This window comes from Pteronotus mesoamericanus, unplaced genomic scaffold (genome assembly GCF_021234165.1).
Source record: "Pteronotus mesoamericanus isolate MK-2021 breed Mesoamerican mustached bat unplaced genomic scaffold, CSHL_Meso_final scaffold_651, whole genome shotgun sequence".
In the NCBI taxonomy this organism is placed as follows: Eukaryota; Metazoa; Chordata; class Mammalia; order Chiroptera; family Mormoopidae; genus Pteronotus; species Pteronotus mesoamericanus.
Genome location: NW_026555325.1, coordinates 34,828,111 through 34,841,275, shown reverse-complemented (window position 1 = coordinate 34,841,275; position 13,165 = coordinate 34,828,111). Strand labels below are relative to the sequence as shown.

At 42.5% G+C, this 13,165-nt stretch overlaps 1 protein-coding gene across 5 annotated transcripts in view; it reads left to right on the top strand.

The window, feature by feature from the left end:
* Positions 1–13,165, top strand: part of WIPF1 (WAS/WASL interacting protein family member 1) — a 123,008-nt gene that overhangs the window by 96,733 nt on the left and 13,110 nt on the right. For 4 of the 5 annotated variants that reach the window (XM_054562461.1, XM_054562462.1, XM_054562464.1 and 1 more), the window contains 3 exons: positions 3,217–3,305; positions 6,977–7,106; positions 11,543–11,737. In XM_054562461.1, coding sequence (XP_054418436.1) covers positions 3,255–3,305; positions 6,977–7,106; positions 11,543–11,737 — 376 coding nt within the window. In that variant the 5' untranslated portion in view covers positions 3,217–3,254. Of the gene's footprint in view, positions 1–1,028; positions 1,149–3,216; positions 3,306–6,976; positions 7,107–11,542; positions 11,738–13,165 lie in introns of those variants that run through there. The other variant, XM_054562465.1, reaches the window with a different exon arrangement.

Sequence of the window (13,165 nt, the reverse complement as noted above, 5' to 3'; positions counted from 1 at the left end):
AATTGGGGGGAGGGAAAAGACTACAGTTGACCTTTGAACCACGCTGGTTTGGACTGGGCAGGTCCACTTATATGCGGATTTCTTTTTCAGAAAATACTGTGAACATACTTTCTCTTCCTTACCATTTTCTTAATAACATTTTCTTTTCTCCAGCTTGCTTTATTGTAAGAATACAGTACATAATACATACATGTATTAATTGACTGTTATCAATAAAACTTTCAGTCAACACCAGGCTATTGGCAGTTCAGTTTTGGGGGAGTCAAAAGTTACATACGGCTGTGCAGGGTCAGCCTCCCTAACCCCTGGTGTTGTTCAGTGTACTCCGGTCTGCATCGCCCTCGCAGAGTTGAGAGCGCTCCCCCACAGAGCTTCTCCCTGTTGTGTAGCTGAGGGGGCTGGGAAGGGAACGCCGGGCCTCTGAGGTCCAGGGGTATATCTACGTCAGTTGGTGCGTAGTCAGAACCATAATAGCAACAACAGAAAACTGTAAAATAATTAAGAGAACCTGAGGATAGCAGTCCCCTGAAAGGGTCCTTTTACCATGGCTTGGTCCCAAAGATGTACAGGACAGAAGTTCAGTGTGACCTTTGCAACCAGAGACTGACTCATGAGAACCAAACCCATATGAAATTCCTGGTGGGTGACCTGAATCCATCCTTCTCGGTATTAGGATAGCAGGTTAGTTGGTGAACATGGGATCAGACAGAATAAATTTGAGTGTTAAGGGGCCTTTCATCCACCGAGCACATGGATGATCTGTTCCATGGACCCCATCTCTTGGGTCCTCTGGGTGGTCCCGGCCACACCGCCCCCTTCCTGAGCCGCTTTCTCCAGCTCTGATAATGCCATCGCTTTGGCTACAGTATGCTTCACAGTCAGCCGGTCCTGAATCCAGTTTCAGGTCCCTGTCCTTCCTCCTGGTCCTAGGACACATCAGACTGCGGCCTCCGAAGGTGCCCTCTGGGGCTGGAGAACCCCCTTTGCAGACCTCCGAGCACAGGCGCCGGCCCTGCTCCCACTGCCCGCCTGGCCTCACGGGTGTATAATTGGCGTCATGCGAAAAACCAATTTAAGGAACCCATTTTAAAAGAATCCTTGTCTGAGACAATCGTTTATTGAAAAACAGATTCTGACCTAGTTTACAAGTGAGCGGTAGCACTGTCAGCTAGCCCTTTAACTGCCTAAAAATGCCTATCTAAAAAGAGCAGGGGTTGAAAGGACTTGATTTGAACAAATTGTGTGGGATTTTGAGTGAGTGCCTTAATTTCTCTGAGTCTTAGTGTCCTCTGTAAAACCAGCAGAATCATCCTACTTTTTCTGTAAAAGGTAGAGATAAGGTAAATAATGCTCCCTGGGTCCAATCAACAGTCAATAAATGAGACCTGCTGTTGCTGCTTGTGGAGTTTTTAAATTTTTATTCTCTAGATGGCCCTCTTGGAACAGAACTATTCCAAGCTGGCCTTGTTCCTTCTTCCAGCAGCTTTGACCAGTCCAGCCATATCTTCTCAGCTTTTCCATCCATTGCTGTTGGCAGAACGCAAGCCATCCAGCGGTACTTCAGTATTGCTAAAAGATTTTCGACCTTTTCTCATCCCATGGCACATATAAACTCATTATTAAAGTTCTAAGGCACACCAAAAAAATTATATCTTTTGCCAGTCTGACAAAAAATAAGGTATAATTTTGATTCATTCACACTGGACAGCTATTGCTGTGTTGACTGTCATCATTTTTTTTATTTGACAGTCTAAGGGAAAAGAGGTCAGTGCCCCTGACTAATTAGTCTGGTATTGCATGTTGTAAAAATTCTTGAGGCACACCAGTTGAGAAGCACTGCTGTAATACAACATACTTGTTTCAAGGTGTAAGTTTTCCCCACTAATTTTTAGTGGTTAAACTCAGTTTAAATTCTAAGAAATTGTTTTCTGCAACTAAGAGACTATTGAGAATGAAAGAAAGATAATTCTGCTGTTTGAAACTGGGGGCACGTGGCCCATAGAAACAGTATTAACTCAGGTGGTCAGCGTCCCAGGCTGCCCACTGGTCTAAGGCTCAAACTCTGCAAACAGGTTTCTGAAATAAGATGAATCACCAAGGGGTCTTGTTCAAATGCTGAAGCAAATTCAGTTGTGGGAAGAGGGGCTGAGATTTGATGTTTCTAACGGCTCTGGGTGGTGCCCGTGCTGCTGATCGGGGACCCCACCGGGAGCGGTGGCCTGGACCAGGTGGAAGGAGCTGGGATTGCTTTGGGTGAGAAAGTGGGTGAGGTGCTGCTGGGGTGGGGACCCAGCAGGCGGAGACCCAGGATGGGACTCCAAGGATTGTGGGAAACAGAGATGGGATTTGTGGCTTCTGTAGCTCCTGGGGCTTCCTCACCGCTGTTTCTTCAGCCCCTGATGTTTGCCTGCTGCCCCCTTCACTGAATGCTGCTACCCACCGGGGTTGCCCTAGCCTCTACCGCCTAGCCCCAGAGTCTTGCCTTTCCTTTGTTCCCAGGGCAATTACACTGTGCACAGAGCTTTCCTAATGAAGCCCATTTCTAGTAAACAGTGCAGGAGGTCATAGAGTTAAGTCCCTGTCTGTTTTCGCTCTTTTTTTCCACGTAGATCCCACAAGGAAATGTCAAGGAGCACAAATACAGCCCGCTCATCCATCATTCTACCTGCTTATGTTACCTTATCTCTGTCTTCTTCCCCTGGAGGACTAGAACTGAAGGCCAGAGCAGAAACAGATTCATCTTTGCATTCATACAGTGGGTACCCAGACCCAGGCAAATGTCAGGAATCTGCTCAGAAAAGAGCAAGGCATGGGATGGAGGGGGAGTGGGAGAGCAAGGAAGGAAATGAGTGAGGAAGAGGAGCCACTTGAGACTCTGCTGGGATACATGTCCAGCAGTATCCTCATCACCTTCCAGCTACCCAAGCACAGGTCGCTCCCCGAGCCCGCTTTGGTGGGTGGTGGAATGGAGCAGCATGAGGTGCCGGATTTTGCTTCCAGTTTCATCAGGTGCTTAGGCTGAGACACCTCCCTGCTAGGGTCCTTCCAGAACAGTCCCATCTTAGCAATGTCAGAAAGGTAATTCCATCTCTTACAAGACGTGGCCTGTGTGAAGAGCTGTCACTTTGGTGGGAACCGGGGAGGAGTAGACAGAGTATTATTAAGAAGTCTATATATGACCGTATTTTGTTTCTATTTTTTTGTTTGATTTTACAGATTTATCAGCAAGACTATTGAAAGCTTAACTGTCCAAGATGCCCGTCCCTCCCCCTCCAGCGCCTCCGCCACCACCCACGTTTGCTTTGGTGAGTGGTTCCTCATCCTCTGTCATCCCAGCATAAAGCAGGCAGATGAAGTCGAACTGACATCATGTGCTTGCTTTTCACGCCTTTGCATTCTGCTTCAATATGACGGGCGCGCATTCCCGGCTCTGGAGTAAGCCAGAGCCTGAGATGTAGTGCATGCAGCAGGGAGGGTTGTGCTGCCCAAGGTCTCATTCAATGCACAGTGCACGTGTGGAATATGGGGGTAGTTAGGTGTCCCCTGCTGTGTCCAGCAAGGGAAGCATCCTGTTCATTCCTAGGTGCTGGCCCAAGACAGGTTTGCAAGGGCAGCTCTGAACTGCTTCCATTCAAATGGGCTCAACTTTTGGCCTTTAACTTCTGGGCAGGACAGTCCAGAAACCCAGGTCTCTGTCTGCAAATGCATCCATTCCAGTGTTCTCCAGACTCGCTCCTTTTTTTTTTTTTTCCTCTGCCATTGGCCGTCTTTCTTCCCACTTTCTGTTTTTGACAAATAACCCCCACTCCTACCATTACCTCAAGTTCCCCTCACACTTATATCCCCCTTTAAATCTGTCCTTGCATTTAGATGTCTGCTTCCCACGGGAATTTCTGCTCTGGGCTCATCCTGGTCCTTGATAGGCCCACCCTCACAAGTTGGTGCACGCTGCTCCGGGAAGCCGGCAGCCCTCCACGCAGTGGTACAGCGGCTCCCAGGCGTGCCCCGTGACAAAGGCCTCCCCCAGTGTGTGAAGCCTTTGTGGCTAAAAAGCCTCCCAGTGATGGGCCCTTCATTTTTCATTTGAGAAAACTGAGGCTCAAAGAGGGAAAGTCTCTTGCCCAGGTTGCCATGGGACACATTTAGGTATAGCCCATCTGAGGTAGGAACCCAGTTGAAAGAACAGATCATCAGTTAGCTCATTGCTATTTAAAGCATGGTCCCCAACTGCTGGTGAGAGTCCCCACAGAGATACGTATCGAAATTGAGAGTAAGCATTTAGAAAGACAGCAACTTGATGGTAGCATTTTGCCTATTGTTTTTAAGATTGCATTTTGTATGTCTTTTTTTTTTTTTTACTAATTAATTTTTCTAATAATTCATCGTTATTGAAAAATTTTCCTTAAAAAATGGTCTTTCACTTAGATAAGATTGAAAAGCTCTGATCTGGCCAACATAGCAGGATTAGTTTATATTTTCCCCAGAATGTAGGTTGTATACCATTGCTGGATAGTACACACCTTAATTTTTGTTTTAATGTCCATGTGTTTGTTTTAATTCGTGTTCTAGAAATTATAACTAGCATACCCAGAGCTTAATAGGGAGTTAATTTAAAAGAAAATGTTCACTGAAAAGCAGTATAGTAAATTACGTAGCGAATAGACTTAATGAAAAATGTAAAACACAGGTAGCATGAGAAAATGACCAAAATCATGAATGTGGTACCAGAATGATTGAAGTTTGGGAAACCCTGTTTTAGCCCATAAACTCATTTCTATCCATTATCGCCTGACTAAAAGCAAGATCTGAGAGAAGTAGGATGTAGAGATAAGTGGAGAGAAAGAAGGGTTAGTGGCCTCATAGGACACAGTGTAGTGGAACGGTGCAGTTAAGGGACCTGGACTGCCACACGGGAGAAGTTAGCACCCAAAGGGGCCAGGGGTCAACGTAAGTGCTGAGGCAGAAGGGGAGGCCATCGAGGGCTGCTGACCCCAAACCAGCGGGAGATCCGGAGTGGATATTTCACTAACCTCTCGGCATCAGGGTTTTTTCTCATCCTTAAAATGAAGACAATAGGTAATTTTAAAAGCTCTTTCCAAGATGTCCAAGGTGTGTTGTTAAGTTATAGAAACAAGTCTCAGAGCAATAGAGGATGATCCCATTAGCAAACGTGAACTATTGGTGCGAAGAGCTTTTCTGGAACTGACTGCTGAGAGGCTCTCAACAGGCTTGTTAGTGGGGAGTGTTTGGGGCCCCTGAGGAAGGGACATTTTATTTATTAATTTTTTTCCATTGAGATATAACTGACAAATAGTGTTGTAGAAGTTTAAGCTGTATGATGTGTTGATTTGACACATTTATATATTATAATTAGCACCATAGCTTTAACTAACACCTCTATCACATCACGTGTTTCTTTGTCGAGAGAACATTTACGGTCTGGCCTCTTAGCCAGATGAGAATGCAGCATTGTTGACTGTAGCCACTGTGCTGTGCATTCGATCTCCAGAACATCATCCTCCAGGTGCAGATTTGTACCTTTAACATCTCCCCAGTTCAGAGAAGGGGCGTTTTAGATCCCACATTTACCCTTCCAACAGATGGTAGGGAAGGCTCTGGAGTCAGACTGCCAGGGTTTAAGTCCTAGTCCCTCCTTGTACTGGCAGGGTGACTGGGGCAACTGATCTGACCTCCCTGTGCCTTAGTTTCCTTCACTCTAAAATGAAAATAAGGGCTCTTGGGTTGATGAAGGCTAAATGGATTTAATAGGCATGAAGTGCTTAAACAGTGCCTGACCCATTGTAAAAAGCTATATAAATGTTAACGGTTATTATCATGAACAAGTAATACTTTAAAAGTTAAGACCCTTGCAGTTTAACACACAGAGATTCTGTGTAGCTTACTTGAGGGTTTTTCTTAGCTCGCCCTCCGCCTCTAACTGTAGTTACTAGCTGGGTGAGGTATGAAGCTAAACTTCCCCGTTTACCCGCCATGACCCTCACTGGCACCTCCAATATCAGACCCTTTCTGAAGGGCTGGGGCCAACCTAGTAGGGCGCTCAGGTCTGCCAGAGGACTCCTCCTGGGGACCAGGCCAGGCCAGACCAGTGCCCACGTGTGACAGACCATGCCGACTTCCAAGCCCGTGTGCTGGGCTCTTCATGTCCCCATTCCCTAAAATAGTCCTGAAGAAACAAGAGCCCAGTTTCATGGTAAGGATCTTTCCCAGGAATTCCAAAAACATAGAAAACACTCAAATATTTTAAGGCAGCACTTCTGTCGGCTCTGCAATCCCTGTGAGCTAAGCTTTCAAAGAAGGGACACAAGGAAGGGTTTGGGGGTGATGGACGTGTTACATATCTTGCTTGGGCAGTGCCTACATGATTGTATGTGTTTAGCAAACTCATAGAACTGTTTGCAAAATATACCTCGAAGCTCCCTTAAATCAAAAAGAAAAAAAAACTTTGGTAATGTGAACAGAGGGAATTATTTTTCTCAAACGTTGATGGATTAGAAAAACGATACAGGTAACCCATTTTGCTAGAGAGACTTTTCTCCGTGCACCAGATTAGTTCTAAAAGGTAAGAGAGAGAAACTGTTCTTCAGGCCACATTCTGGAGAACGAAGCCTCGTGGTACCCCGCAGAACCTCCTCAGACTTAAAATTCCCTTCTCATTTCTAGCCATCCAACCCTTGCTTTGTTGATTACAGCCAGACAGTGGTCTGAATTTTCAAAGACTTTTAACGGGAACTGACTCTTCCTGCATTAAAAATAAATGCAGTTTATTTCTGCATCTGTTCCCCAATGTCCGGGTCTTAAAAAGAATGACATCGGGTCTAAAACTTGTGGAGAATTTGCAGCCCATCGCCAACAACCTTGATAACAATCTTCCAGTGCTCTAGCTGTCCCCACTGAGTGTTGTAGTACATGCCTGTAATTCAAGAGACGGATATGAGTTTGCACGGTTTCCTTTCAGGCCAATACTGAAAAGCCCACCTTGAATAAGTCAGAGCAGGCTGGGAGAAATGCCCTTCTCTCTGACATCAGCAAAGGGAAGAAACTAAAGAAGACGGTCACCAATGACAGGAGCGCACCGATACTGGACAGTAAGTGAAAAAAGTTATTTTCCATGGAGAATAAATGGTTTATGGCCTAACAATCCACCCTGCCTTTTTCTTGGTCAACAACAGCTGCAAAGCTAACAGAATAAGGGACTGTCTCACTCATTATAGGCCAAGGCTTCAGCCTGGGTTCTCTCTAATGCTGCAGGAAGCCAGTATAATAATTCTTTGTCTAAGTCACACACAGCAGCGATTCTCTAAATTATTGAAACACTTTCTGGAAATTAACCCTTTGCTCCTTGCACCACAAATCAAAAGGCAGCATGAAATCAGGACAGAGCCCTAGACTTGGAATCAAAGGATGTGGGTTCAAATCCTGGCACATCTGTCACTTACTATCTCCAAGCCTATTGTTCTTGTAAAGTGTAGATAATACTCTTCTACTGTCCCCACAAGTTCATTGTGAGCATCAAATGACATAATGCTTGTAAAGTGTTTTGTTATCTGCAAGGTGAAATTCAAGTGTAAGATACGATTATTAGAAGCTTGAAGAAAGAGGAAAAGAAATCACAACTTTGCTTATCTACCCATCATAAGTCTGAGATACTCTTTGGAACAAGGCAGGGCATGTATTAACCAACAATTACCCACCACAGGGTTACTTATTAATATTTGCAACGGAAAAAATATATACATGACTAGAATCTACTGAGAGTAATGAGCCCTCAAGACTCTCTCCTCACATTCCACTGCTAGCCAGGTGTCTCCGGAATTCATCCAGATCCCATTTGGACTCAATAGAAAATAGACAAATGAATACTGTAAGATTTTGATCAAGTGGAGGATAAGAGAGGCTTAGGAGGAATTTCCAGGAAAAGTGCCCAATAAGAGAAGGAGAAAGACCAGAGTTAGATGAGAACATTGGTGTCAGGGGTAACTGGAAAAGAGTAAGACCAAGACAAAGACCTTTGAATGTTGTTCTGTTACCAGGCAACGTGGTGCAAATGAGAATGCACTACACCTCAAAAAGGAACTATGGGGTCTTTCACTCTTGATAGTTTTAACTTTAGATCAAAACTGACGTGGTTAATGTATCAGTCTCTTAGTCCTCCTGATCCATGTCAGAAGATTCTCCCAAGGGGAAGACCATCACAGTCACTTATATAAGGGCAGCCTTGATCCAACTCCTAAGTCATAATGCCTAGTGTGGGGCCAGAGGAACAACACAAGTAGCCACCCTCTAGGAAGGAGCCCAGTGGCTGTCTCCACCACGAGCAGGAGGCTCGGCTCCGGAGGGGTGGATGTGAGTTCCCCAGATGTGAAAGGGGGCTGGGCAGTCTGGGGCCTAGTCCTGAAGCCACTAGTGAAAACTCAGTATATTCTTCAAGATCCACTTTTCCCATTAAATGGAAATGTTATTTCTTCTCTCTTCCAACCACTCACTTTGCTTGATGGACACAAAATGCAACTGAATGCATGTCTTTCATTATCCATGCAAGTAGTTGGACACCAAGACTGCTGTTATAAGCTCTTTGCAAGTGACAAAGTCCATCTATGGTTATGTATTTGTTTGCAGGTGAAACCTCCCTGGGCTCCTTATCAAAATGTTGACTGCGGTTAGCCATGACAGAACTCTTAAAAGTCAGCCTTGTCCTACAATTTGATGACTGAGTGACTTGTGCGAGTTAGCTATCTATAACTGCTTTAGCTTCTCTACTGATAACACTCATGGGTGCTGATAGTACATTGATCACTTGGAATGTTCAATACCATTTAAAGGTGTCCAATGGAAATTCAGTATTCCAAAATATATCATTCATCAATGAATTCCTGACAATAATTAAAATCAGCAAAAATTCCAAATTCCTACTATCAGCAGGGTTCCCATAAGCATCCTAAAAGCTCTATACCTAGAAGATACAGAGCTAGCAATGACATGATAAATATAATCCAGAAAAAAGATAACACATGAATAAAATTAGAACTCAAGAAGCAGATAAACTAAGAGATTCAAAGATTTTTTAAAATTAAGGATGCTACAATGAAGTTAGGTGCAAAATCTTTTTGAAATCTTAAATTAATTTTCCAAGAAAAGCATAAATTTACCAATATTCACTCATGAAGCCTCTATCAGCAAAGAAAAAGTTATAAAACTTATCATATTACTTTCCCTCCAAAAAACTTCAGAGGCAGATGATTATATCAGTGAATTCTTTCAGATTATAAGAAGTAGCTAATTCAAATGCTATATAAATTCCCAAACATAGGAAGAGGATGAACGCTACCTGATAGGTGCAATGAGATGGGCAAAACCCTATTATCTCAGTTTGACAAAAGCAACATATACACAAAAAGGAAGCTTATGTATCAGCGTCTCCAGGGGCCTGTGGCAATGTCGGGAGGCATTTTTAGTTGTCGTAAATTGATGAGCTGGGGTTCCCACTGATACCTAGTGGGTAGAGGTCAGCGGTGCTGTAAATATTCTACAAAGAACAAGACAGCCACCCACAAGAAAGAATTACCTGACCCCAAATGTCAGTTGTTCCAAGGGTTAGAAACCCTACAATAGATGGATGACTTATGATGATCGATGAGAAGGCACTAACTAAAAATTAAAAAAATCTAATTCAATATGGATATTTAAAAAATAATTCACCAAGACCAGGATTTATCTCATTTGTAGTGTTAGAAAGTCTATAAATTCATCTTAGCAAAAAAGAAAAACCATATAACTTTGAGACATCAGAGGAACTCTCATTAAAATCAAAATGTTTTCCTTTAGCAATATTAATAATTTACATTATTATGGAAGTCATGAAAGTTATTACTTATATGAAACAGAAATAAGACACACAACTATTTAAAAAGAGGAGGCAAAAACCTTTATTATTTGAAAATCATATGTCTACTAGAAAATCCAAGATAATAAATTTTTTTGTAAATTTTAACTTAAAAGACAGCAAAGTGATTTATTAGATATCAAATGAAATTTCCTCATGCCAATAATAACCAATAACAAAATTTAATAGAAAAAAACACTCTTTTCATGATTTTAACAAACAAGAATATATTTGAAATAACCCTAACAAAAGGCCTATGTGATCCTTTGTAAAAAAAAATTACAAAACTTTACTTAAATCAGAAGACATGGAAAATAAACCATGTTTCCATGAAGTCTAAATATTATAATAAAGTGCCAGGTCCCCTGGATTAATTTGTAGATCTCACGTAACACTCATCAAAGACTCCTCAAGGTTTTCTAGGGGTAGAACTTTAAACAATGCGTAACCTCATAAAACATGCACACGTGAGAATTTTTTGAAGAGGGCATAAAACCATGGCTGTCATGCAGATATAAAATGAATATATATCAAACATTTTGTTTATTAATGAAAATGATGTTTGCTGTTCAAAAGAGAATTCAAAGTACCACACACATACAGGCAGATAAGGTTTGAAGTGAATTTATATAAATAGGTGCTAAATGGGTCACTATCAGTTGCATTCTACTGAACACAACCCATTTGCATTTCTATGGACAATTATCATTTGTATTATTATCATTTTTCTAAAATTTACAGAGTGGTAAAATAGTGCAAAGGCAATGGGAAATAATACAGAAGGTTAGACTTAGTAATCTTTTCCTTCTTCCTTTCATTGCCCATTTCAAAAGCTTTCACAATATTTTGGAAATAAATGCAAAGTAAAACAAAACCTTGGCACTGTCCCAAATTGCAAAGAATTTTTAAAATGTAAAAACCTACTGTTATGTTTAATGATATTAAAAATTAAAATCAACCTAAAAGACCACCAAATAAGTAGATGGTTAAATAAATTACAGTACGTTTCTGTTCTAAAACACAATGCAGTCCTTTAAACTCATGTTTTTAAAGAATATTTAATGACATGGGAAATACTAACAATAAAGTGTTAAGTGAAAAAAAAAAAAAGCAGGCTAAAAACTGTCCAGTGATTTTTGGTCTTAATTTTAAGGGAAAAAAAAATGTATAAAGATGAAAAGATACTGGCAGGGGGAAAAATACACTAAACAGTGTTCCAAGGAGTAAAATTATGAGATCTTTTATTTTTTTAATTTTTACTATTTCCTTTCTTCTCACTTTTTACCGCATACCCCCCTGCCCCCCGCCGCCCCCTGGCCCCTTGAGACTTTGTTCGAAGATCCCTACATTTACACGTCGGTATTAGCTCACATGGCAGCCAGCCAAGTGGGGGTCCGGCAGCCACTCACCACCTATCATCGCTTCTTCTACCACTGGGCCTATGGCTGCCCAGAGAGAGGAAAGGATCCCCTCCTTCCCTGCTAGAGTGGGTGAATCCTTACTACCCTGCATGCTAATAAACTTCCAGTTGTCTAGCATAGGTCCAGGTTTTATCATTATTGTTTACTTGGGCTAGGACTGGTGAAGTATGCTTGTGGTGTTTTCAAACCTGTGTAAAGACTGTGTTTTCTTCCTCTGCAGAACCTAAGGGAGCCAGTGCTGGTGGCGGTGGTGGCTTTGGTGGAGGTGGCGGATTTGGCGGAGGGGGTGGCAGCGGAGGTGGAGGTGGTGGCGGCGGTGGTGGCGGCAGCTTTGGAGGAGGTGGACCACCCGGTTTGGGAGGACTGTTCCAGGCTGGGATGCCGAAGCTGAGATCCACGGCCAACAGGGATAATGGTAAGGAGAGTTTCCTTCTCTCTCAGTCACTGAAGACCAGAGTTTCGTGGTTTGGGGGCTTGGCATCCCCTCTTAGACACTGTCCTTTAGAACATTTTAGAATGTTCAAAATTGTTAACATTTTTATAAGAGAGACTCTATTTAGCATCTTTTAAAAGTTGAATCAGTATCATGCAGCTCCATTGAGCTGTTATATATTTGTCCAGTGTCCTTGGATTTTTTTGTACTTTTCTAAAGGGTGAGCTAGAGTGGGAAGAAAAGAAACAAATGGAACTTGCCACCCCTAGAAACTCTGCCTGGTGACCTGGCAAATTCAGCTTTCTTTGTGAGGTAGCCTGACCCAGCTGTCTAGTTTAGTACATACTTGTGAGCTGCTTTTCACGCAGACTGTGGAGCCTGTCATATGGAATATAATTACCTATCTCACGAAATCTAAAAAGGTGTTTTGCATGATAGACATTTGGCATTTTGGGGCCTGTGATTCTGAGTCTTCTCTGCAGGGAGCCCAGGAAACTAGCCCCACAGGCAGCCTGTGAGCCTGCCGGCAGAGGAAAATTCAACCGGGTAGTGCCTAAATAAGAAACCACACAGGGCATGAGGCGCTCTCCAGACTACCGCAGAAGCTCAAGAGATTGTCCATAGAATTTTCTTTTTTTCATGTTTATTGTTAGAAGAACTTTATTTCTAATTCTGTGGTCTTTTAAGATGTCCACTAGGAAAAGTATGAAATTCTCACATCGATATGAAAATAAAGGCACTGAATCCTCTGGCTTAGCTGACTATTTAGCACTGAATGGTCAAAATCTAGAAAGAGACCCAATTACATGAGAGATTCTATCTTGCTAGACCTGCATTTAAATTTAAATTTATTTATTTAAAATCTGCCAAAAGGATTTGAGGTAGCTGACAAATGCACATGTTTAGTACTTGAATAAAAAGTGAAGAAATTAAGGCAAAAGGCAACTGGAAGTAAAATAATGAAGATGAAATTTAAGTTGGTGCATAAAATGGTATACCAGAAGTATTTGTGTTCACAGTATATTATCCACATAGTGGATCCCATCCATGTAATGTAGTAACTGCAGTTTTAACCTGAACTTGGAAAATGTAACTTACTACAAGTTGGGGAAACAAAAATATACCAAACAGTCAAGGACAAAACATCTTTTTTCTAATACTAAAGTAAAAAAAATTCTAGAGTTCACATTACTCTAATGTATAAATCCATCCAAGTGTCTGTCATTGTGCCTTGGATAAAATCTGAACTCCTTCTGGCCTGCAGGGCCCCTTGGGACCAGGCCCCTGGCGGCGCCCCAGGCTGCGTTTCCCAGGATGCTCATGCTCACTGGGCCCCACGCACACAGGCCTCGGGTTTTGTTTTCTTCATCTGAAGCTCATTCCCACGTCAGGTCCTGTGCACCTGCTGGT